General features: G+C 39.5%; 1 protein-coding gene across 19 annotated transcripts in view; it reads left to right on the top strand.

Annotated features, from left to right (window-relative positions):
- The window catches only part of tanc2b (tetratricopeptide repeat, ankyrin repeat and coiled-coil containing 2b), a 258,482-nt gene that overhangs the window by 228,591 nt on the left and 4,339 nt on the right, over nt 1-25,552 (top strand). For 11 of the 19 annotated variants that reach the window (XM_073918051.1, XM_073918048.1, XM_073918052.1 and 8 more), the window contains 16 exons: nt 1,838-2,069; nt 4,277-4,446; nt 8,007-8,614; nt 10,217-10,325; nt 10,459-10,581; nt 13,742-13,978; nt 16,806-17,252; nt 17,423-17,516; nt 18,939-19,072; nt 20,730-20,853; nt 20,944-21,119; nt 21,660-21,792; nt 23,929-23,961; nt 24,852-24,943; nt 25,047-25,193; nt 25,406-25,506. In XM_073918051.1, the coding sequence (XP_073774152.1) occupies nt 1,838-2,069; nt 4,277-4,446; nt 8,007-8,614; nt 10,217-10,325; nt 10,459-10,581; nt 13,742-13,978; nt 16,806-17,252; nt 17,423-17,516; nt 18,939-19,072; nt 20,730-20,853; nt 20,944-21,119; nt 21,660-21,792; nt 23,929-23,961; nt 24,852-24,943; nt 25,047-25,193; nt 25,406-25,506 (2,960 nt within the window). The remainder of the gene's footprint in view (nt 1-1,837; nt 2,070-4,276; nt 4,447-8,006; nt 8,615-10,216; nt 10,326-10,458; nt 10,582-13,741; nt 13,979-16,805; nt 17,253-17,422; nt 17,517-18,938; nt 19,073-20,729; nt 20,854-20,943; nt 21,120-21,659; nt 21,793-23,928; nt 23,962-24,851; nt 24,944-25,046; nt 25,194-25,405; nt 25,507-25,552) is intronic. The other 8 variants (XM_073918053.1, XM_073918050.1, XM_073918054.1 and 5 more) reach the window with 1 other exon arrangement.

Genomic DNA, 25,552 nt, shown 5'->3' with positions numbered 1-25,552 from the left:
GATGATCTGAAACATAAAAATGTGACAAACATGGAACTAAAAGAGACATCTGTAAGGGGAAAACACTTTTTAACACCACTATAAATGTATTTTCATTCATTCATTCATTTTCTTTTCGGCTTAGTCCCTTTACTAATCTGTGATCGCAACAGCGTAATAAACCGCCAACTTACCAAGCATGTTTTTACGCAGCGAATGCCCTTCCAGCCGCAACCTATTTCTGGGAAACATCCACACACTCATACACTAGGGACAATTTAGCCTACTCAATTCACCTGTACCGCATGTCTTTGGACTGTGGGGGAAACCGGAGCACCCGGAGGAAACCCACGCGAACACAGGGAGAACATGCAAACTCCACACAGAAACGCCAACTGACCCAGCCGAGGCCCGAACCAACGACTCAGCGACCTTCTTGCTGTGAGGCTACAGCACTACCTACTGCGCCACTGCGTCGCCTATGTAATTTCCTGTAGATGAAATCTGAAATGAAGGATCTAAATGTCACGTTATTGCCTCGGCTGAACTCATAGAATATTAAAAGCTGTGGGATTTGCAATGAAGCAAATATTACAAATGCATTATTTAGTGTTAGGCTTATTTGTGATTTAATGCTTATTCAAAACACAATCCCTAGAGTGAGCCAAAACCTGGAGCCAATACTTAATACAGACTAAAGCGAGGAGAGGAACTGCTTAGAAGGGCTACTGTGACCAATGGTGATAATCAGAAAAGACTTATAGTGGACGCAAGTTTCTAAAATTAAATGCAAATTGTATCAGCATCACGTCTAATCTACTTTAATTATGGTTATATTATATAAACACACTTTAAAAATTGCTTTCCATAGAAAAAGCCCACGATGTTTCTTTAGAAATAAAATGCATTATAATCTCTTTTTTCTTTTGATTTTGTTTGAAATACTTTATTAAGCTGTTGTGGAAATGCTGTGTAATTCAAATCAAGTATTGAAGCACCTCATTAAAATAATTACTGCTTTAATGGAAGCAATTATGTGTGCTTGTCTCAAAGCTGGCTGTCCCACAGAAACTCCCTTGAAAGGCTTGTCCTGCAGATACTGTGTGTGATTCAGCAGTGTGTGCCACTCAAACCTCTCACGGGACAAATAAAGTTGCTTTACTCTTCGTTGCAGCACGGTGCTCTCCTTTATTATTCTTTCTTATGCATCAGCATTCAAAGAGCCTGGAATTTAAAATTGTCCTATTAATAAAGTGCTATAAAATACATTTAATAATGTATATATACAGTTGAAGTCAGTATTATTAGACCCCCCCCCCCCCCTGAATTATCAGCCTGCTTGTTTATTTTTTTCCCCATTTCTGTTTAAGTGAGAGCAGATTTTTTTCAACACATTTCTAATTATAATAGTTTTAATAACTCATTTCTAATAACTGATTTATTTTATCTTTGTCATGATGACAGTAAACAATATTAGACTAGATATTTTTCAAGACACTTCTATACAGCTTAAAGTGACATTTAAAGGCTTAACTAGGTTAATTAGGTTAACTAGGCAGGTTAGGTTAAGTAGGCAAGTTATTGTATAACGATGGTTTGTTAAATTAGCCTAAAGGGGCTAATCATATTAACCCTAAAATGGTGTTTAAAAATTAAAAACTGCTATTATTCTTGACGAAAAAAAACAAATAAGACTGTCTCCAAAAGAAAAAATATTATCAGACATACTGTGAAAATATCCTTGCTCTGTTAAACATCATTTGGGAAATATTTAATGAAAGAAAAAAATTCACAAAAATTTTAAAAATCCTTTAAAAAATCCTCTCTGTGCTCTTGTTTTCTCTGTCGCCCCCTGCAGGTGGTGGCCTATCACTACTGTCAGTCTGATAATGCCTACACTTGCCTGGTGCCGGAGTTTGTGCACAATGTGGCGGCGCTGCTGTGTCGTTCACCACAACTCACCGCATACAGAGAGCTGCTGCTGAAGGAGCCGCACATCCAGAGCATGCTCAGTCTGCGCTCCTGCGTACAAGACCCACCCACAGCCTTCAGGAGAGGAGTGCTGGAACCCCTGCACGCACTTTATAAAGGCACGTCCACTTAAACCAGGGGTCACCAATCTCGGTCCTGGAGGGCCGGTGTCCCTGCAGGGTTTAGCTCCAAATTGCCTCAACAAGTATTATTTGAGTCTAACAAGCTTAATTCACAATGTTTACATTGATCTACTTACATTAAATCTAAATCCCAAATATCAGAAATGACAACAGATTGTTGAGATTTAATTAATGTCACTTGTAATGTTATTGATTAATGCTCTTGACTGATTTCATTCATTCATTTTCCTTCTGCTTAGTCTCTGGTTTATCAGGGGTTACCACAGTGGAATGAACCGCCTCTTCTTTGACAGATGTATTTTTAATTTCAGGTGGTTTGTGTAATGTGTTTTATGTTTGGTAAAATAATCTCTAATTGCATCTTTAGTGATTTTTCACCTAATTACACTGTCTCGTCCCAACAGGTGAATCTAGAGGTTTTAGCAAACAAAGCAGACGTGGTTTCAGCTGGTTTTGACGCAAAAGAAAATTTACCTTGTTAAAAACCGAAGAATTGTCTAAAGTGATATTTATGAAAAAAAAGCTATTTTATTTACTAGCTAATAATCTTTTCATTACATATAAAATGAAACTTCTGAACCTAATCAGAGGAGCCTGAAAATGCTCATTTACCAGAAAAGAGGTCAGATGAATTTAGAGGGTTTTGAATCTGAATTCTTCATATATATATATATGTGTATATATATGTATGTATGTATGTATGTATGTATGTATGTATATATATATATATATATATATATATATATATATATATATATATATATATATATGTGTGTGTGTGTGTGTGTGTGTGTGTGTGTGTGTGTATATGTGTATATATGTATATATATATATATATATATATATATATATATATATATATATATATATATATATATATATATATATACATACACACACACACACACACACACACATATATACATACATACATACATACATACATGCATACATACATATCATACATACATATACATATATATATATACATACACACACACACACACATATACATACATACATACATACATACATACATACATACATACATATATACAAATTTATATATACATTATATATATATATATATATATATATATATATATATATATATATATATATATATATATATATATATATATATATATATATATACTTACACACATATATATATATATTTATACAGTTGATATATACAGTTGAAGTCAGAATTATTAGCCCCCTTCAAATTTTTTTCTTCTTCTTTAAATATTTTCCAAATGATGTTTAACAGAGCAAGGACATTTTTACAGTATGTCTGATAATATTTTTTCTTCTGGAAAAAGTCTTGTTTGTTTTATTTCGGCTAGAATAAAAGCAGTTTTGAATTTTAAGGACAAAATTATTAGCCCCTTTAAGCTATATATTTTTTTCCATAATCTACAAACAAACCATCGTTATACAATAACTTGCATAATTACGCTAACCTGCCTAGTTAACCTAATTAGCCTAGTTTGCCTTTAAATGTCACTTTAAGCTGTATAGAAGTGTCTTGAAAAATATGTCGTAAAATATTATTTACTGTCATCATGACAAAGATAAAATAAATCAGTTATTAGAAATGAGTTATTAAAACTATTATGTTTATAAATGTGTTGAAAAGTTCTTCTTTCTGTTAAACAGAAATTGGGGGGGGGGGGGGAATAAACAAGCGGTCTAATAATTCAGGGGGGCTAATAATTCTGACTTCAGCTGTATATATAGGAATTTAAATTTGCTAAATATCTTTACAGTGATCTTTGCAAAAGGTGATCTATACAAAATATTCTCAGATTTTTGCCAAAAAGTAAAAATCAATAATATTTTTAGCTATTCCCAGAAAAATACACATTGCATCATGAGACTGGTTTTGCAGTCCAGCATCACAAGTGCTACTGCATATTTCAGATGATAAAGTAACACAATAATGAAACATGACTTACATTCCAGAAAATATTATATTACGTGTGCACATGATAATGTTCTGCTTAATGCTGCTGTTTTTGTCATCTGCTGCCTTCAGTGCATTAAGAGATTCCCCTGTCACTATTATCACTGTGGCCTCTGCTATTCTTCATTTTAGAACCATATCTTAGTAGTTGTCATTGGTGTGAACAGGCCTTTGGTGTATCATTAAAGGATTGTGTGTTGTTTTTTATCTTCAGAGAGGAAGATCACTCCAGAAGAAGATCTCATCATTCTCATTGACGGTCTGAATGAGGCCGAGTTCCACAAACCAGACTATGGCGACACCATTGTGTCTTTCCTCTGTAAAACCATCAACAAGTTTCCAGCCTGGCTCAAACTGGTGGTGACAGTCAGAACAACTCTGCAGGTAAACACACTAACACATAGCATTTGTATTATATTATATATATATATATATATATATACAGTAGGGGCAGCACGGTGGCTCAGTGGTTAGCACTGTCGCCTCACAGAAAGAAGGTCACTGGTTCGAGTCTCAGCTGGACCAGGTGACATTTCTGTGTGGAGTTGGCATGTTCTCCCCGTGTTGGCATCGGTTTCCTCCGGGTGCTCCCCCATGCGCTATAGGGGAATTGGGTAAACTAAATTGGCTGTAGTGTATGTGTGTGAATGTGAGTGTGTATGAGTGTTTCCCAGTAATGGGTTGCTGCTGGAAGAGCATCCACAGTGTAAAACATATGCTGGAATAGTTGCCGGTTCATTCTGCTGTGGCGACCCCTGATAAATAATGGGTTGCTGCTGGAAGAGCATCCACAGTGTAAAACATATGCTGGAATAGTTGCCGGTTCATTCTGCTGTGGCGACCCCTGATAAATAATGGGTTGCTGCTGGAAGAGCATCCACAGTGTAAAACATATGCTGGAATAGTTGCCGGTTCATTTTGCTGTGGCGACCCCTGATAAATAAGGGACTAAGCCGAATGAATGAATGAATGAATATGTACAGTATATACCAGGGGTCACCAACATGGTGCACCAGGTAGCCCACGAGGATGACATGAGTTGCCCACAGGCCTGTTCTAAAAATAGCTCACCATTGCACCACATTCCAGTAAGCTGAATGTAGTATTTTTTGAAGCTATTTTTTTGAAATCATACCCGCATTGGTGTAAAATTTGTTAATGACGTTAATGTGTATACATAAAAAAAACTAAAACTATTTCAGACAAATAAGTTGCACATTGATATTTCTGTTTCTTTCCTTGTTATATCATTTTTGAGAGCTGTTGTGAGAAATCATTAACATGATCAATGTCTCTTCACATAGATGAATATCATTAATCATTAATAATAACAACATATAATTAAAAGTAAACTGGGAGCCCTTCACAATAATTGGTACCCAAGAAGTAGCTCTCAGTTTCAAAAAGGTTGGTGACCCCTGGTATATACTAATAAAAGAATCTTTCCAGCCTTCTGTTTGCCTTCCAGAATCAATGCACATTTATATGTCTATAATATAGTGCACATAGCATGCAGTTTCATATGTGCTGTGGGCTTCGGATAGAATATTTAAAATTGAACATTTAAATTTGTACTATTTCGTTGAAACTATTGTACTATTTCGAACTTTGTAGCATTATAAACATATTTACTGTCACCTTTGATCAAGTATTAAAATTACTCGCCTAGAGTGAGTAGTGGTATCATTTTTTTTAATCCATTCAGCCAATCTCCAGGGCCCGGTTTTTCAAAAGGTTTAATCTGGATAAAATTACTTTCTCCAGCTTACCTTTTGAGCCAGTTTTTCAAAGCAACATTGGATTGGCTCAATCTGATCCTGGTAGGAACTTTTAAGGATCACTAAATCTGGATTACCAGTGCTCAATCACAATGTAGATGGATAGATAGGCCTATGTAAAGAGCAACAAGTAGAATAGCCAGTATGGGGTCAATATAACTTTATGTTTATTTGAAATGAAAACACACACATTAAATAAATGAATAAAATAAAAAATAAAAAAATAAAAACAATAAAAACCCCACCCCATCCTCTTCCAGCAGTCCGCTCATCTGAGACCTACAACACAAACACTGTACATTGAGGTATTTATATTAAGTTATAAATATAGATGTAAATAATAAAAAAAAAGACTTAATGTCAAAAACTCCACATTAAGTTCAGACTTCCTCATCTGATGTGGAGAGAGCAGCTTGTCTGAGCAAAGCCTTTAGGAGGCGAATCTCAAGTCTGGCCTTGGTTTGCTGCAGTTTGGTCAGAGTCAGTTGTTCCTCTGCCAGATGAAGCTGTGCTTCTGCCCAGTCTCTTTTTGCAATTGTTGAAGGTGATTTCACAAATCAGTCATTGCCATTCTTTGCATTTTTTTGGTTATTCTGTAATCATTGCATGCATCACTAATAAATATTCTAAAAAACAATTTTTTTCATTGTGATGAATATATATATATATATTGACAGAATAAAATGGATTGTTTTTGGTCAATTTTGACAGCTGTTTGGGGGATTATTTTATGAGGCCAAGCTATTTTTACTTTGCTGTAGGCCTATACTGTAAGGCTGAATACGTTAAAGCCAATAATCACTATAGCCTTACAGATGAACAAATAAAATTAAAACCTTATGAATAAATAGTATATCTCGTAAGATACTGCATGATCCAAAAATAGTATTATTTAATACATTTTTTAAGCTTTCATTACATTTTGGGCATGAAATCCACACTAAATCCACCCTTCTGATGGGATCAGTTTAATCCAGGTTTTTTAGATCAAACTGATCCAAATCCTATAAAAAAGGTCTGAAAAACCCAAAGTAAAGGTTTGATCCGGATCAAAACCAAGATTAGATTACGTGATCTAATCCGATTAGGTAATCCGTTTTTTCTTTTGAAAAACCCATTTTCAAGATTTGATCCAATCCCTTATCCAAAATCCTAGTGGATTACTTTTGAAAAACCGGGCCCTGGTTTGACCAGATCAATTTTAGCTTAGCTTAGCATAGGTCATTTAATCAGATTAGACCATTAGCATCTTGCTCAAAGATGGCCAAAGAGTTTTGATAACTATTATCAAAATATTTAAAGCTTGACTCTTCTGTAGGTTTTTAGGCTGAAATGGCGAGGAACTACACTCTCATTTTGGCATAATAATGAGTAAACTTTGCTCCTTTACCTTGGTTGCCGCAGGCACAGTGATATTACACAGATTCTAACAGGTAGTGCAAGGGTAGGGCTTGGTGCCAGGGACTATTTTCAGGTCTTGTGTAATATTATTGTGCCTGCTGCAGCCAAGGTACAGCAGCAAAGTTCCTTGATTATCACGCCAGAATGAGTGTTCGCTTAATAACTACAGGATATTGCCTTGAAAATAGCAACTCTTAATTTTTCTTGGTCCTTGCTACATGATGCAACTTCAGATAAGTCAAGCGATAAATAGTAAAATGATCTAAACTGTTTGGTCATTTTAGAAATGCTAATGGTCTAATCGGATTCCATGATCTATGCTAAGCTAAGCTAAATGTGCTCCTGCAAAACCCGAAGAATGTCTGAATGGATTGAAAAACTTTAGGGGACCTATTTCCAAAAAAAAGTGCAGTGTTCCTTTAAACCTCTGGTTGTTTTCAGTCATTTTAGACCAAAAATGGATGTTAATTACTATATAAGTATTAATAATTACCACAAAACCTTCTGAAAATTAAAAAATAATATAGAAAAAATGTAATTAAACAAAAATAAATGTAATTGATTTAGCTTAAGACAAAACAGAAAGTTCTTTACAGGAATTCGTCCCTTTTTGACCAACTAAGACCACCAGTGTGATTCCCAAATAAGGGACACCAGAGGGATAAAAACATTCCACGCATATGCTCAATTGTGCAAAATCTTATTCTAAACACACCAATGAGCCTGCCTTGTTGACGTTTCTTATCTCTCACCTCTTCTTTTCAGGAAATCACCAAACCTCTGCCGTTCCACCAAATCTCTTTGGACGCTCTGGAGGAAAACGACGCCATCGATCACGACCTGCAAGGCTACATCCTCCACCGCATCCATAGCAGTGCTGAGATCCAGAACAACATCTCGCTGAATGGCAAGATGGACAACAGCAGCTTCGGCAAGCTCAGCTCCCACCTCAAGGCCCTCAGTCAGGGCTCCTTCCTCTACCTGAAGCTCACCTTCGACCTGATTGAGCGCGGATACCTGGTGCTCAAGAGCTCCAACTACAAGGTGGTCCCGGTCAGTTTGGCGGAGGTCTACCTGCTGCAGTGTAACATGAGGTTCCCCACGCAGTCGTCTTTCGAGAGGGCTCTGCCACTGCTTAATGTGGGCCTGGCTTCATTGCACCCGCTCACCGACGAACAGATCTACCAGGCCATCAATGGTGGCTCCGTCAAGGGGACTCTGGACTGGGACGACTTCCAGCAGAGGATGGAGAACCTGTCTGTGTTCTTGGTGAAGAGGCGGGACGGCACGCGCATGTTCGTTCATCCTTCTTTCAGAGAGTGGCTCATATGGAGAGAGGAAGGAGAGAAGACCAAGTTCCTTTGCGATCCCAGGTTTGACAACGTTAAGTTATAATGGCACATTTGAGGTTTAACACTTTCACGCATACAATCTGTGATCAGTCTAGGTTGGTTCCTAAAGTGTGCAATAACATTGGTGTGATCAGGCTAGGCTGGTTCCTGAAGAGTACAATAACATCGGTGCGATCAGTCTAGGCTGGTCCCTGAAGAGTATAATAACATCGGTGTGATCAGTCTAGGCTGGTCCCTGAAGAGTATAATAACATCGGTGTGATCAGTCTAGGCTGGTCCCTGAAGAGTATAATAACATCGGTGTGATCAGTCTAGGCTGGTCCCTGAAGAGTACAATAACATCGGTGCGATCAGTCTAGGCTGGTCCCTGAAGAGTATAATAACATCGGTGCGATCAGTCTAGGCTGGTCCCTGAAGAGTATAATAACATCGGTGTGATCAGGCTAGGCTGGATCCTAAAGAGTATAATAACATTGGTGTGATCAGTCTAGGTTGGTTCCTAAAGCGTATAATAACATCGATGTGATCAGGCTAGGCTGGTTCCTGAAGCATACAATAACATCGATGTGATCAGGCTAGGTTGGTTCCTGAAGAGTATAATAACATTGGTGTGATCAGTCTAGGTTGGTTCCTAAAGCGTATAATAACATCGGTGTGATCAGGCTAGGTTGGTTCCTAAAGCGTATAATAACATCGATGTGATCAGGCTAGGCTGGTTCCTGAAGCATACAATAACATCGATGTGATCAGGCTAGGTTGGTTCCTGAAGTGTATATAATAACATCGGTGTGATCAGGCTAGGTTGGTTCCTGAAGCGTATAATAACATCGGTGTGATCAGGCTAGGTTGGTTCCTGAAGTGTATAATAACATCGGTGTGATCAGGCTAGGTTGGTTCCTGAAGCGTATAATAACATTGGTGTGATCAGGCTAGGCTGGTTCCTGAAGTGTATATAATAACATCGGTGTGATCAGGCTAGGTTGGTTCCTGAAGTGTATAATAACATCGGTGTGATCAGGCTAGGTTGGTTCCTGAAGTGTATAATAACATCGGTGTGATCAGGCTAGGCTGGTTCCTGAAGTGTATAATAACATCGGTGTGATCAGGCTAGGTTGGTTCCTGAAGCGTATAATAACATCGGTGTGATCAGGCTAGGTTGGTTCCTGAAGCGTATAATAACATTGGTGTGATCAGGCTAAGCTGGATTCTGAAGAGTACAGATATGTAAAAAAAAAAGAAAAAAAAAGTTAAATCCGCATGTAATCAAATTTAGTGTTTATTTTAAAATTAAGGGGAAGTAAATTGTACAGAAATGTTCATTTTTGTGTGAACTATCACTTTACGATAAACAATTAATTTGTGCATATTAATCCACTCCACCTTAAAAAAATACACATTTTTTTTTAGTAATCTTGACTCACTCTGACCAATTTTTTTCACTCTGAAATGGTATTCCTTCCTCTGATAATGTCAGTTTGATGGATTGGATGAAATTTGCTTAGCCCCCCCTTTTCAACTGTTAGTTTGCTGCGTGTAAAGATTAGTAGAGGAGCAAAAAAATAAAACTCTGCCCCCTCTATACAGTATTGTGTTTAAGTTGGGTTTTATTTATTTTTATTGCAGGAATGGCCACACTCTTCTGGCTTTCTGGTTCTCCAGACAAGAAAACAAACTAAACAGGCAGCAGACCATTGAGCTCGGTCACCATATACTGAAAGCACACATTTTTAAGGTAAGAGTGTTATGCAAGTATATATATATATATATATACACACATTTCATAATATATTTCCATAATGCCTTATTTTGCAGGTAATGCTTTCTTGCATTAAGCCTTTTTGTGTTGTTGTCATCTTATACTGCAGGGCCTGAGTAAGAAGGTCGGGGTTTCTTCATCCATTTTGCAAGGGCTGTGGGTGTCGTACAGTACAGAGAGTTTATCTACAGCTCTATCATCACTCAGAAACCTTTACACCCCCAACATAAAGGTACCGCAACAAATAAATACAAGAAAAAAACAAGTAATTTCATTCTTAGTAAACAGACTATTACGTTATTATTATTATTTATTGTAATTGGATGCAAAGATGATGTAATACAAAGTATAGCTTCATAAATGTGCATACATTTAAAAAAATAATTAAAATATTCTAAACTTTATTAACCCTAATCTGCTGTTAAGGGTGTTTTCATTCATTCAGGGGTGATTTTTGGGTCTTAATTTGACCCCAACGTTCTCTGTGTTTTAGCAAATGGAATGATTTTTGGTAACAATTCTTATTTTGATACATATTTTTGGAAATGCTTGAAATTTTGGGGGAAAATTACTACCCTTTGTTGATGGCTGTTTTTCCTCATTGACTTCCATTATAATGACATTTTTTACATGCAAAGCAATGACACCATATAATCATGCATTCTTGATTATTAGTGGTTTTCCCTGTTGGGAGGAGGTGCAATCTGTAATTTCAAAATCATCTGTAAAATCAAAATAAGCAGCTCAGCTCAGCTCTCAGAGCATAGTGAACATAGTAAGTGTATTTCTGCACACTCACTATATTCAGTGGCGGTACTAGTTTAAATGGCAAACTGGACGAACCACCCCATATCCACCCCACCCCCCACAGAACCATATAGAAACTATGTAGTTGAATTCAGACAGCATACAAAGAAACTGAAATGTTACTAATATTTCACTTTTCTTGCCTTTTTTGCTGCAAAGTGATCAATTATATCATCATATAGCTCATTAAAGTAACCTCCAGGGGCATTGCTAGACATAATGGCCATGTACCACTACACAAAAACATACATTTTAATTATTTAGTATAAATAAATATAAATCTATTTATATATATATATATATATATATATATATATATATATATATATATATATATATATATATATATATATATACATATATATATATATATATATATATATATATATATATATATATGCATGTGTATATATGTGTATATATATATATATATATATATATATATATATATATATATATATATATATATATATATATATACTTTTAGAAAGTACTTTAATACAAATAAATAAAACTATTATTATTAAAATACAATTTTTATTCTAAATAAATAACAGAAATCAATCCAAAATATAAGATAAAACTAGAGTAATATGCTGAGATAACTTAAGAAATCTTCTGCATGAATATTAAAGACAATTCTATAGAATACAAAATATGTTTCATGCAATTATCTGTTTTCTCGACTCATGGCCGAGAATTATTGTTATTAAGTCTTACCTCCCTGACTCATCATCTCTCCCTTCAGCTTCATAGCCTTGCTTAGTCAAAATAGAATCATCACCATATTGTAACTTTAGTCGACTTTTTGTCGACTTGTAAAGCTTGTTGCGTGCCGACACCTCTGCATAAATTACTCCATTTTCACAGCGTATAAGTGGCGTGTATTTTATCGGCATGCATGTAAACAACCGGTATTCACACCGGGGAGCAGAGCAGCGCGTGAGGCGCGTGGGAATGGTTTTCTGTGCACTTGTGTCGGTTTGCTTTCACTAGCATTGTTTCAGTTGCACACACAGATTAACAAACTTGCGCATGCAAAAGACGTCAACTGTGAATGGCCTCTAACATCTTTATTCTGGGATTACCACTCTAAATTAATACACTTGCATAAAGTAAATCGTATCTCAAAGCTTTTATTGGGGCTGTTTTTTTGTTTTGTTTTTTTGCACCGTCTCCACGTGCCTTCCCCCAGCAAGATGCCGCCCTGGGCGATCGCCCATATTCCCCATGCTTAAATCTGCCACTGACTATAACCTGCTGTTTTACTCCACAGAACTCCATATAAAAGCCAGAAACTGTTTTGCACAGGCCTATCTAAAGGGTTAATGCTACCAACTGATGATTAACAGTAAAAAAAATTAACTTTACCTCTTACAAAGAGGGAAAACCAGCAAAAATCAAGAATGCATGATTATATGCTGTCAAGGCTTTGCAATTAAAAAATGTCATTACAATGAAAGTTAATGTTGGTAGTCAATTTGAGGTTTAATATCATCATTATTATTAATAAAATGTATTATTAATCTATTAATAATGCTTAATTTAATATTTAAAATGGCTTAAGATGCTCATGCCCATTAAAAGTATCATAAACATTCTTGTAAACCCCTGTTGGTCCTACATCACCCAACCCGCTCTTAGCTGGTATCAAACCGGCAACCTTCCGCATGGGAGTCGGGTGCTCTACCAAGGAGCCTAAAGACTATGGCCTCTACTCTCTGTCGCTAGAGCACCTTTAGAGGTCAGAGGAGTGAGGTTTAACTGCACAGCACTTACTAGCTGGCCTCCGTTACACTCACCCCCTAAACCTCACTTCCATCCGGGTCACGGCACCAATGGAACCCCGCCGGTCCTACAACCACCCAACCCGCTCCGAGCTGGTATCAAACCGGTGACCTTCCGCATGGGAGTCGGGTGCTCTACCAAGGAGGCTAAAGACCATGGCCTCTACTCTCTGTCGCTAGAGCACCTTTAGAGGTCAGAGGAGTGAGGTTTAACTGCACAGCACTTACTAGCTGGCCTCCGTTACACTCACCCCCCTAAATCTCACTCTCATCCTGGTGCCAATGTAACCCCTGTCGGTCCTACATCACCCAACCCGCTCTAAGCTGGTATCAAACCGGCAACCTTCCGCATGGGAGTTGGGTGCTCTACCAAGGAGGCTAAAGACTATGGCCTTTAGCATCTGTTGCGAGAGCACCTTTAGAGGTCAGAGGAGTGAGGTTTACCTGCACAGCACTTACTAGCTGGCCTCCGTTACACTAACCCCCCTAAACCTCACTCCCATCCTGGTGCCAATGTAACCCCTGTCGGTCTTACATCACCCAACCTGCTTTAAGCTGGTATCAAACCGGCAACCTTCCGCATGGGACTTGGGTGCTCTACCAAGGAGGCTAAAGACTATGGCCTTTAGCGTCTGTTGCTAGAGCACCTTTACAGGTCAGAGGTGTGAGGTTTACCTGCACAGCACTTACTAGCTGGCCTCCGATACATAAAATGATCCATTTGGGCCAGCAACCAGCATTCTTCAAAACATCTTCATTTTTGGGTGAACTGTCCCTTTAAATTGTAATTGTGTTCAGGTGTCCCGGCTGCTGATCCTGGGTGGTGCGAATGTGAACTACCGTACGGAGGTGCTGAACAACGCTCCAGTGCTGTGTGTTCATGCTCATCTGGGCTACGCAGACATGGTGAATCTGCTGCTGGAGAATGGAGCCGGTGTGGATTCGCCGTCTGAGAGTGGACTCACTCCACTGGGCTACGCGGCCGCCGCCGGACACCTCAGCATCGTCACCTCACTCTGCAAGAGGAAAGCAAAGGTACACCCGTCTCTGAACTGTAGAGTGGATAATATTTGACTAGAAATTTTTCAAGATACTAGTATTTGGCTTAAAGTTACTTTAACTAGGTTAATTAGGCTAAAGTTAGAGTCATTGTATAACAGTGGTTTATTTTGTAGACAATCCAAAACAAATTGCTTAAGGGGGCTAATAATATTGAGCTTAAAATGGATTTTAAAAGATTAAAAACTTTTATTCAAGCCAAAATAAAACAAATAAGACTTTCTCCAGAAGAAAAATTATTATTAGACATTAGTGATGGAAGTTCGGATCATTTTACTGACTCGGATCTTTAAGGTCTTGTACATCGAGATGAACGAATCTTTTTTCGAGTCATTTCGTTCATTTGGTTCAATTTGCCAAAATATGATTCAAATGTTATGAATTGCTTCCAAACACATCTACAACTAGCCCAAAAGGTTGATCACACGACAAATAAGTCATAAACTGAATACTATAGGAAGGAGAAAATAATAATTCAATGTTGACCTGCTCTTTTGTCTATGAAGGTATTGTTGTCTCTTTGCTCAGCTCACCTCTTCAAATGTCAGTGGTTCGTTCACGTTACACTGACAGTCACATATAATCTTAAGCAATGTACACAGTCTGAGTCGATAGGAGCCATAATAATTACTTCACCTTTCGAGTCTTCTGGCTCTTGAGTCGTTCGTTCATCACATGACAGAATGACTCAAACCCAAACTCGAGAGATGAACGGTTCAATTCTTTTTCCGGCTCTAAGCGCATATGATTGGCCCGTGGGGAACGAATGACTCAAACCCGATAAAGGACTTGAGAGATGAGCGGTTCAATTCTTTTTTCGGCTCTAAACGCATATGATTGGCCCGTGATGAACGAATGACTATGACCCAATAGAGGACTCGATGGTGGAGCGGTTCAATTCTTTTTCCGGCTCTAAACGCATATGATTGGCCCGTGAGGAACGAATGACTCAAACCCGATAAAGGACTTGAGAGATGAGCGGTTCAATTCTTTTTTCGGCTCTAAACGCATATGATTGGCCCGTGATGAACGAATGACTATGACCCAATAGAGGACTCGATGGTGGAGCGGTTCAATTCTTTTTCCGGCTCTAAACGCATATGATTGGCCCGTGATGAACGAATGATTCAGACCCTATAGAGGACTCGAGAGATGAGCGGATCAATTCTTTTTTCGGCTCTAAACGCATATGATTGGCCCGTGATGAACGAATGACTATGACCCAATAGAGGACTCGATGGTGGAGCGGTTCAATTCTTTTTCCGGCTCTAAACGCATATGATTGGCCCGTGATGAACGAATGATTCAGACCCTATAGAGGACTCGAGAGATGAGCGGATCAATTCTTTTTTCGGCTCTAAACGCATATGATTGGCCCGTGAGGAACGAATGACTATGACCCAATAGAGGACTCGATGGTGGAGCGGTTCAATTCTTTTTCCGGCTCTAAACGCATATGATTGGCCCGTGATGAACGAATGATTCAGACCCTATAGAGGACTCGAGAAATGAGCGGTTCAATTCTTTTTCCGGCTCTAAACGCATATGATTGGCCCGTGATGAACGAATGATTCAGACCCTATAGAGGACTCGAGAAATGAGCGGATCAATTCTTTTTTCGGCTCTAAACGCATATGATTGGCCCGTGATGAACGAATGACTATGACCCAATAGAGGACTCGATGGTGGAGCGGTTCAATTCTTTTTCCGGCTCTAAACGCATATGATTGGCCCGTGATGAACGAATGATTCAGACCCTATAGAGGACTCGAGAGATGAGCGGATCAATTCTTTTTTCGGCTCTAAACGCATATGATTGGCCCGTGATGAACGAATGACTATGACCCAATAGAGGACTCGATGGTGGAGCGGTTCAATTCTTTTTCCGGCTCTAAACGCATATGATTGGCCCGTGATGAACGAATGATTCAGACCCTATAGAGGACTCGAGAGATGAGCGGATCAATTCTTTTTTCGGCTCTAAACGCATATGATTGGCCCGTGAGGAACGAATGACTATGACCCAATAGAGGACTCGATGGTGGAGCGGTTCAATTCTTTTTCCGGCTCTAAACGCATATGATTGGCCCGTGATGAACGAATGATTCAGACCCTATAGAGGACTCGAGAGATGAGCGGATCAGTTCTTTTTTCGGCTCTAAACGCATATGATTGGCCCGTGATGAACGAATGACTATGACCCAATAGAGGACTCGATGGTGGAGCGGTTCAATTCTTTTTCCGGCTCTAAACGCATATGATTGGCCCGTGATGAACGAATGATTCAGACCCTATAGAGGACTCGAGAGATGAGCGGATCAATTCTTTTTTCGGCTCTAAACGCATATGATTGGCCCGTGATGAACGAATGACTATGACCCAATAGAGGACTCGATGGTGGAGCGGTTCAATTCTTTTTCCGGCTCTAAACGCATATGATTGGCCCGTGAGGAACGAATGACTCAGACCCGATAGAGGACTCGAGAGATGAACGGTTCAATTCTTTTTCCGGCTCTAAACGCAAATGATTGGCTTCTGCCTTTCCATGATAAACGACTCAAAAGACTTGAAATGGCCGATACCACCTGCACAAATGTGCGGATGAACGAATCACTCCCTGAGAGGACTCGTAGTGCCCGAGTCATATTGAAGATTCGTTCAAAATGAACGAATCGTTCATGAACGACCCATCAGACATACTTTGAACATTTCCTTGCTCTGTTAAACATCGCTTCAGAATAATTTTTTTTAAAAATGATAGATGGGCGAATAATTCTGACTTGTCTTTCTGCCTTCTCCATAGCTGGACCACTTGGACAAGCATGGTCAGTGTGCGCTGGTGCACGCTGCTCTCCGAGGACACCTGGACGTGCTCAAGTTCCTCATTCAAAACGACTGGGGTCAAACTCACCTCCAGAGCCCCTCCCCCACACAGTCCCAGGACACGCCCTCTCCAGTTTCACAACCACAGGCCACACCATCCCCCACCCCACCAGATGCCACGCCCTCGCCCACACAGGCCACGCCCACAGAATCTCCACCCTCAGGCCCAGAACAGCAGGAGGATCCAGCAGAGACGCCTCAAGAAGAAGAGCAGAATCGGGAAGAGTCTCCAAAAGAAGAGGTTGAAAAACAGACGCAGGAGGACACACAGGCTGAGCGCTCCTCGTCTCCATCATCTGTGAGCTTTAATAAGAGCATCGCCATCCAGCAGGCCCTTATAGCTGCCGCCAGCATGGGTTACACTGAGGTAAAGTACTCTGGGTGTTGTGTGTATACATATTTGCATCGCTTTGACCGTTTGTCTGTAGGTATGAAAACAGGAAAGCAAGACCAAATCTAGAAATCCTAGTTTGGATGTGTTTTGCGAGACCAAACGGACACTCTTACTAATTGAGCGTGTGTGTGTGTGTCTTTAAGATTGTGTCTTATCTCTTGGACTTGCCTGAGAGGGATGAAGAGGACATTCAACGCGCACAGATTAACAGCTGTGACACCCTGTGGGGTGAAACAGGTAAATGAGATTTTTTTTCATGCTATGAATGTGTCTCAAGTGACTGATTTACAACACTTTAAATATACTGGTTTGCGGTGACACCGTGCCTCAGTGGTTAGCACTGTGGCCTCACAGCAAGAAGGTCACTGGTTCGAGTTCCGGCTGGATCAGTTGTCATTTGTGTGTGAAGTTTGCCCTTGTAGCCCACCTCGTGTTGGTGTGGGTTTCCTCCAGGTGCCCTGGTTTGCCCCACAGTCCAAAGATATATGGTACAGATGAATTAGGTAAACAAAATTTGCCTTAGTGTGCGAGTGTGTGTGAATGCGAGTGTATGGGGCATCCACTGTGTAAAAGTTACATGAATGGGACTAAGCTGAAGGAAAATGAATGTATGAATGTATTTTTTGCTCTTAATTTGCATATTTTTGCACTTTTGCATCATAAATATGAGTATTGTAAGTACTGTAAGTTCACACAGAAAAACTACCTAAACTGTTTCACATATGGTCTCAGTAATAATTCACGCAAAAAAAAAAAAAAAAACTTGCGTAGCCAAATTTATATGCATGAAACCAAATTCCTGCACTTTTGTAAAATTAAATTCAGATTGCACAATCGGTGTGCATGGTGGAGCACCTTGATTATCTCGGCAGGTTATGATTGGTTGAACAGTGAGCTCGCTTCTGATTAGCTAAAGGGTACAAGTGACATGCATGAGAGGAGTGCGCTGCTAGAAAGTCTCAAAAATACACACACAAATGCTATAAGTGCTTTAAACATTCAAAACTTTATACATTTGTAAAGAGTTTTGCATTTGTGAAACATATTTTATAAATATGTATTTTTATATTGTGCACGTAAACTGTTTTTTTTTTTATTGTGTCTTCTCGCTTAATTTTGTGGACATAAATTTGATTTCATGCATGTAAATTTGTCTATGCACGCTGAAAAAAAAATCTTACTTCAATTTTGTGTCTTGTTTCTAGTTTAAATATCTAAAAAAAATTAAATCAAGAAGTCTTTTCTAAACTTTTTTTTAATATAATTTTGAATAAAATGAAGTGGGTTTTACCTTAAAACAAGCAAAATAATCTGCGTATGGTGTAAGCTTGTTTTAATTAAAATCTCACATAATTTTGACACGTTTTTTCTTGAAACAAGGCATTATTTTTTGCTTGTCTAGAAAATGCTGCTTGATTTAAATACTTTTAGATATTTGGACTAGAAACAAGACTAAAATAAAGCATTTTTTGCAGTGCATCATGTTTTTTGCATGAATTACAATTGACACTAATCTAGCTCCATATTCACAGTCCAACTCCACAATTCAGTACTCCATAGTTCACAGCCTTTGTAACATGTCTCAGCAATGCATTTCAATTTCTTTGGTTTTTTAAATGTATTGTTTGATTGACGAGTGTCTTCTGCTCTTCTCCTCAGCTCTGTCAGCAGCAGCGGGACGGGGGAAGCTGGAGGTCTGTCGACTGCTGCTGGAGCAGGGCTCTGCTGTGGCTCAGCCCAACCGGAGAGGAGTCCTGCCTCTCTTCAGCTCCGTGCGCCAAGGACACTGGCAGGTAATTCATAAAGATGCTTTTTCCAGCGTTGTCCTTTAAATGATGGAGCATCCATCTACATGTTTCAGCTGTATCAAAGTCTGTTCAAGGAAAGTCGGTTCACTTTGTGGTAGGCTTGTAACCGGTTTTAAGGTTTACCGTGGTTTTAAAAAGTCATGGTTTTAAAACCCCTAAAATTTTTATGTTATACCATTCCTTCGGTATATGTACATTTAGTTTTTATGTTGGCTTGAGAAAGCCAACTTACTGTTATACTACTCTGTCCTTGAAAACAAACGTATCTCCTCCTAGGCCGTTCATGCCACAAGGCCCAAATGTGGTCAAAATGTGCCTTCTACATTCAAGATTGTTGCTATATCTCCTCATGCCTATAAGACTTATCGTTTTTAATATAAAAAATGTTAAATATTAAATTTTTATAATCCGGGCATATGAAAAAATTATACAAGCCCCAAATTTGGCCAAAATCTGTATTTAGATGTGTTAGATTTTGTTGCTATATCTTTAAGGTTTATCAGACTTATAGTTTTCCAATAAATAATTTTTAAGCATTATTTTTTTTTAAATATGGCAAGCCATTTTTGACTTAAACTCCATATTTTTTACTGATATGGGAAGCCATCTTTGCATATATCATTTTCACACTTATTAAGCATTGTATTTAAAAAAAAATACGGCAAGCCATTTTTACATAATGTTCATTCCCTTAGTCCCTTTATTAATCAGGGGTCGCCACAACGGATTGAACCGCCAACTTATCCAGCATTTGTTTTACACAGCGAATGCCCTTCCAGCCGCAACCCAACACCAGGAATACATAATGTTCAAGTCCAGTTTTTGACACTCATAAAGACTGTCATAGAAACATCGGGGTTGATTAAGATCACTCATATTGCCAAGAAGCTTTGATGTATCATCACTATCCTGTCAAATGTCCCCATAGCAATAAAACAGTATAACCTAGCAACCATTTAAAAATAGCAATATCTCTACATCAGAACATCGTAGGGACCTGGGCATTGGCTTGTTTGACTCATGCTAGCAAATGGGACTTCCTGTGTACTATGCATGGTAACAATGATAATGGAAGCCAAGTGCTAATAACGATTAGCTACATGCTATGAATGATCATTTAAATGAAATAACATATGCTAGAAATGCCTACTAAGTATTAGCATTTGATCAAACATGTACACAAGCATTGCCATTTAGCAACTGCTTAGCAACCACCTAACAATGCCATAAACGTTTTAGCAACTGCCTAGCAACCACTTAGCAACCGCCGCCGTGCTTCCTGCCAACTGCCATTCCCAGTCCTAGTGCAGTCACGTTGGCTTTCTCAAGCCAACATCAAAGTTTATCAATGAACTTTAGGTTCTAGTTTATCATGTTCTTTATGACTATTTTACTCCGCTTTTTAGGGCAACGGCATCTCCACATCAATAGCTAACATCTGAAAAACAAGGGGTCAGACACCAACATCCAAGCAGGCTATAGTACCTGACCAGTGCAGTGGCTTTACTTGATATCCTTTTCAAGGATTTCAAGGATGCCTTTTACCTTGCGTTATCCACTTGTGATTGGGTCAACATAAATGCATCTTAATGCCACATTTAAATAGGACCTAGATATATCTGAAGTCCGTCCTCTCTTTCAGATTGTGGATCTGTTGGTGTCACATGGTGCAGATGTAAACCTGGCTGATAAACAAGGCCGTACTCCACTCATGATGGCCGCTTCAGAGGGGCACCTGGACACGGTCGAGTTCCTAATGGCTCAGGGTACAGGATACACACATATATATGAAACAAAAACACAGTTGTTGAGGGTTGGGTTAAATATACCTCACGTCTTATGCATTTTGGATGTAGGGGCATCAATGGATCTTATGGATAAGGAGGGTCTGACTGCACTCAGCTGGGCATGTTTGAAAGGGCATCTGTCGGTAGTTCGCTGCCTGGTGGAAAGAGGTGCTGCCACAGACCATGCTGATAAAAACGGACGAACCCCTCTGGATCTGGCTGCTTTCTATGGAGATTCAGATGTGGTGAGTGATATTTCAATTTGGGCTTAATCTGAGACCAACATTTCTAAATATTCCCCTAAATCCAAATCACCCCTGCTGAAAAATCCAGCTTAAACCAGCCTAGGCTGGTTGGCTGGTTTTATCTGGTCGACCAGACTGGTTTTAGAGGGGTTTGGGGCACTTCCAGGGTGGTTTCCAACCATTTCCAGCCTGGTCTTAGCATGACCAGCTAAAACCTGCTTGTCCAGCCTAGCCAAGCTGGGTATAGCTGGTTTTGGCTGGACTCCCAGCTTGGCTAGGCTGGACAAGCAGGTTTTATACAGAAGTATAAATGCAAGGCAATGCGAATTGCAAGCGCCATAGGTCATGCCGGTCACAGACTGAAATTAACAAAATTATTTTATTGCAAAAACCTCAAGCCAATCCAAATCAAGAACTTCAACAGAGCATGGAATAAAGGGGAAGTGTAGAAATGTCATCTTGCGGTTGTTTTCCATCAAAATTGTTTCCTCTGCAAATCCTGAAATATTATGCTTTAACGTTACTCTTTTTTTCTACCAGGTGCAGTTCCTGGTGGATCATGGGGCTTTGGTAGAGCATGTGGACTACAGTGGGATGCGTCCTCTGGACCGAGCTGTCGGCTGCAGAAACACATCAGTGGTGGTCGCCCTGCTCAAAAAAGGAGCCAAAATCGGTATATGACAAGTAGCTACATTTAGATGCCAATCAAACAATCCATTAGCAATTCATTTAATGATCAGATTGAAAAGCCGTCACATAGAAACACTAACCAATCAATTTCAAAGTACATTTCAAATAGATCAAGTTAAAAGGGTTGGACCTAAAGTAATCTAATCAACAAGAGAAACAATTCAGCAAGCAAAGCTTTCTATCTCAATGTTTTCTCACATTTGGATTCAAAAATACCTTGTGCACTTGTTCAGTGCCAACAGTACGGTGGCCGGAAAGTGCAAAACAACATTACAAAGTGTGAAACACTTCTACAAAGCTCGAGACAAATTTACATTTTGAAAAAAACATTTTTACTTATCATCAGACACAATTACATAGGAAAAACTATTTAACCAAGGACAACACAATTTTACATTTTAGAAAAAAAAATTTACAATTACAGATTCCCTTCGGAAAGGGCATGTACCACACACCGGAAGTGACGTGAATGTACCACACCGGGAGTGACGCAGGGGAAATTTGTTGTTGTTGTTGGTGAGCGCGGTTAATTCGTGCTGTGGAGTACATGGTGCAAACAAGGTTTATGGTGACCGAACATGGTCAGCGGTCGAGGGTTGTTTTGCCTGTTTTGTGGCAAACACGTGAGCAGCTTAACGCGGTTTTGCTTTATGTGTGGTCTGTGTTTAGAGTTTATAAAGGACGCGGAGCAGACGGAAACACCAGACATACTGCATCAATGTGTTTAATATTTTAACGAGAGCCACTCATACGCTGTAATCGTGGACATGATGTCAAGTCTACACGGTGTAAACATCTGTTTGAGGAATCTTAACAGTAAACTGAAGGAAGCCGGTGTTACGGTTTAACTGGTGTCCGTGTTAACTGAGGCCCCTTTTCAGATGTGAACTATTCACGTTTGCAGATTGGCAGATTCGTCACTTTTTCACGGCAACAAAACATGCCCATACCAAATAAATATTCTTATTACTTGGTGTCAGTGTAAACATTATTGATTTTAATACCTGTGTAGCAGAACAGTATAAACCAAAATGAATGCAAAGAAATTATTTCAATTGACATGTCATCAACGGGATTCGAACCCAAGCCAAAAGGTTCTGCGTAAGTAACAACCGACCTATCTGAGCTACTCGGGTCTACAGATTGGGGTCGGTTTTGATATCTTTATCAGTGACATGTGCTGTGCTTTGATTGTTTTTACACACTCTCACGCTGACATTTTCTCAGAATAGCTCTAATATGTTTTAATCGCAGTTGGTCAAACCATAATTTTTATAGTTGTCGACTTGCGAAATCCTGTCTACAAAGTCATACACAAGCTGGATATTACTGATATTTTCCAGTGTGTGTGGTACATTCACGTCACTTCCGGTGTGTGGTACATGCCCTTTCCGTAGGGAATCTGTAATTGTAAATTTGTTTCGGGATTTGTAAAAGTGTTTTGCGTCTTGTTTTTTTTTTTCTAAAATGTAAATTTGTTTCATCCTTGGTAAAATAGTTTTTCCTATGTAATTGTGTCTGATGATCAGTAAAAATGTTTTTCAAAATGTAAATTTCTCTTCAGCTTTGTAAAAGTGTTTCACACTTTGTAATGTTGTTTTGCACTTCCCGGCCACCGTACAACAGACATACTTCGATAGAAATCTCTTCTGCCAAATATTTCAGCCCTTTTTTAAACCCTCATGTATGCGATCGTTTTCATGTAGCTTAGCTTGTGCTCGGCTGCTGTAGCATTCTGCTGCTCTGCTTTACTCCACTGACTCCAACTGGGTCTCACTGAAATCGTTTGTATTGTTTGCATTTTGTTTCCAGTCTGTTTCTCTTGCTTTGTTGCGCTCTTGCCGTAGTGTCTATCTTTCTCTGTTTGTCAAGTCAGTGGTTGGTAAGAGGTAGTTAGCCGCTGTTTTGTTGGTTTACTTTCAAGTTTTTATCCTTTAGCTAAAGCTCTTATTCCCCACCACTCACGGCTGCTTTTTTGTGTTCCCCCTCACCTTTCCTCCACAACCACCGCATCTCTTTCACTCACCAACACGCACACACGCCACTCTCATATCACTCCATCTCGATCTCCCCGCAACCTCACTCCCTCGCTCTCATAACCACTGACCTTCGGCTGCAGGATGTCAGACGCTGCCGAGTCCACACAAAGGAGGTACTGCTTGTGCTCGGCCTGCTCACATCTTGCTTCCCTTCAAGCATCCTGACAGCTCTTTTCTCTATGTTCTGTGTTCGGTGATGTGTTTGGGTGCTGCAGGATGAGCTGGAATTGTAAACTGTTCTTAAAAAAAAGTCTTATGAATGGACAACATAATAATTGAACCTCCGGGGCTATGTAATACCTAGTTTAAACATGGCAAAAAGGGTTGGGAACTTCTGTATTATGCTGTAGCTTCTCGTTAATGATTGAGGGTGTACTCACACTTGCCTTGCACTGAGCCCGGGTGCGATTGTGTCCCCTCCCCTCTTCACAGACGGCTTCCCAGTCCCTTAAAAGTGACAGAGTCTTCAGTTTTGCACTCACACTAAATGTTTACCACATCTGAGCCCAACCGAACCACTCTCTAACCCACCTAGTTCAACCAGGTCAGGGCCGGCCAACCTAGAACACCAACACTAGTCAAATAAACTGGGAAATGGGATAGCGTAGTGCAGGGGTGTCCAAACTCGGTCCTGGAGGGCCGGTGTCCTTCAGATTTTAGCTCCAACTTGCCTTAACACACCTGCAAAGATGTTTCTAGAAAGCCTAGTAAGAGCTTGATTAGCTAGCCCAGGTGTGTCTGACTGGGGTTGTACCTAAACTTTGCAGGACACCGGCCCTCCAGGACCGAGTTTGGACATGCCTGGCGTAGTGTGAGTACACCCTTAATTGTAAACTGAATGAGAAATCGAGTTCACACTGAAGGGATCCTCGTCCTGTTGCCCATGCCTTCATCAGTCTGTTGTGACTCCTGAGCACTCTGCACTCCTCCGTCTCTCTCCACGTTGTCCCCTCAAACCTTTGATTGTTCATTTTGACCCATCAAACATCCTGTAACCCCTTAGGTCCTGCTACCTGGGCAATGGCGACATCTAAACCTGACATCATGATTATCCTACTGAGTAAACTTTTAGAGGAAGGAGATGGCTTCTACAAGGTCAGATTTACTCGAAACTTACCTCTGATGTTTGCACAGATTTGTCTTATACAAAGTCATTGGCTCTAAGTATTTACACAGTCAATCATCTTTTCTCCTGCAGAAGGGTAAAGTAAAAGAGGCAGCTCAGCGCTACCAGTATGCGCTGAAGAAATTTCCCCGTGAAGGATTAAGTGAGGACTTGAAGACCTTCAAGGAGCTCAAAGTGTCTTTGTTCCTGAACTTGTCCCGCTGTCGGAGGAAAATGAATGTGAGAACACCATAAACGTTTCTAAAAAATACTCTTTGCAAAGCCTTATTCTGATTATTAATGCACACAGGAAGGTTCAGTATAAAATACTTAATCGATATTACATTTTCAATAAGCAGCACGTTGTGAGAACCTTGCAGATACATGTCTAATACAAAATGATGATATGTCAATCCAATAAGTTTTTATTGAACATACTTTCTTGGTTGCAGGACTTTGGAATGGCAGAGGAGTTTGCTACCAAGGCTCTGGAACTCAAGCCTAAGTCCTATGAGGCGTTTTACGCTAGAGCCCGTGCCAAACGGAGCAGCAGGTAGGTACCTCTTATTACTTTTCTTCATTCCACTTCAAGTTACTTA

The sequence above is a fragment of the Danio rerio genome, chromosome 12 (assembly GCF_049306965.1).
Source record: "Danio rerio strain Tuebingen ecotype United States chromosome 12, GRCz12tu, whole genome shotgun sequence".
Taxonomy (NCBI): domain Eukaryota; kingdom Metazoa; phylum Chordata; class Actinopteri; order Cypriniformes; family Danionidae; genus Danio; species Danio rerio.
Note: the sequence above shows the minus strand (reverse complement) of the source record. Positions and strands in the feature narration are given on the sequence as shown.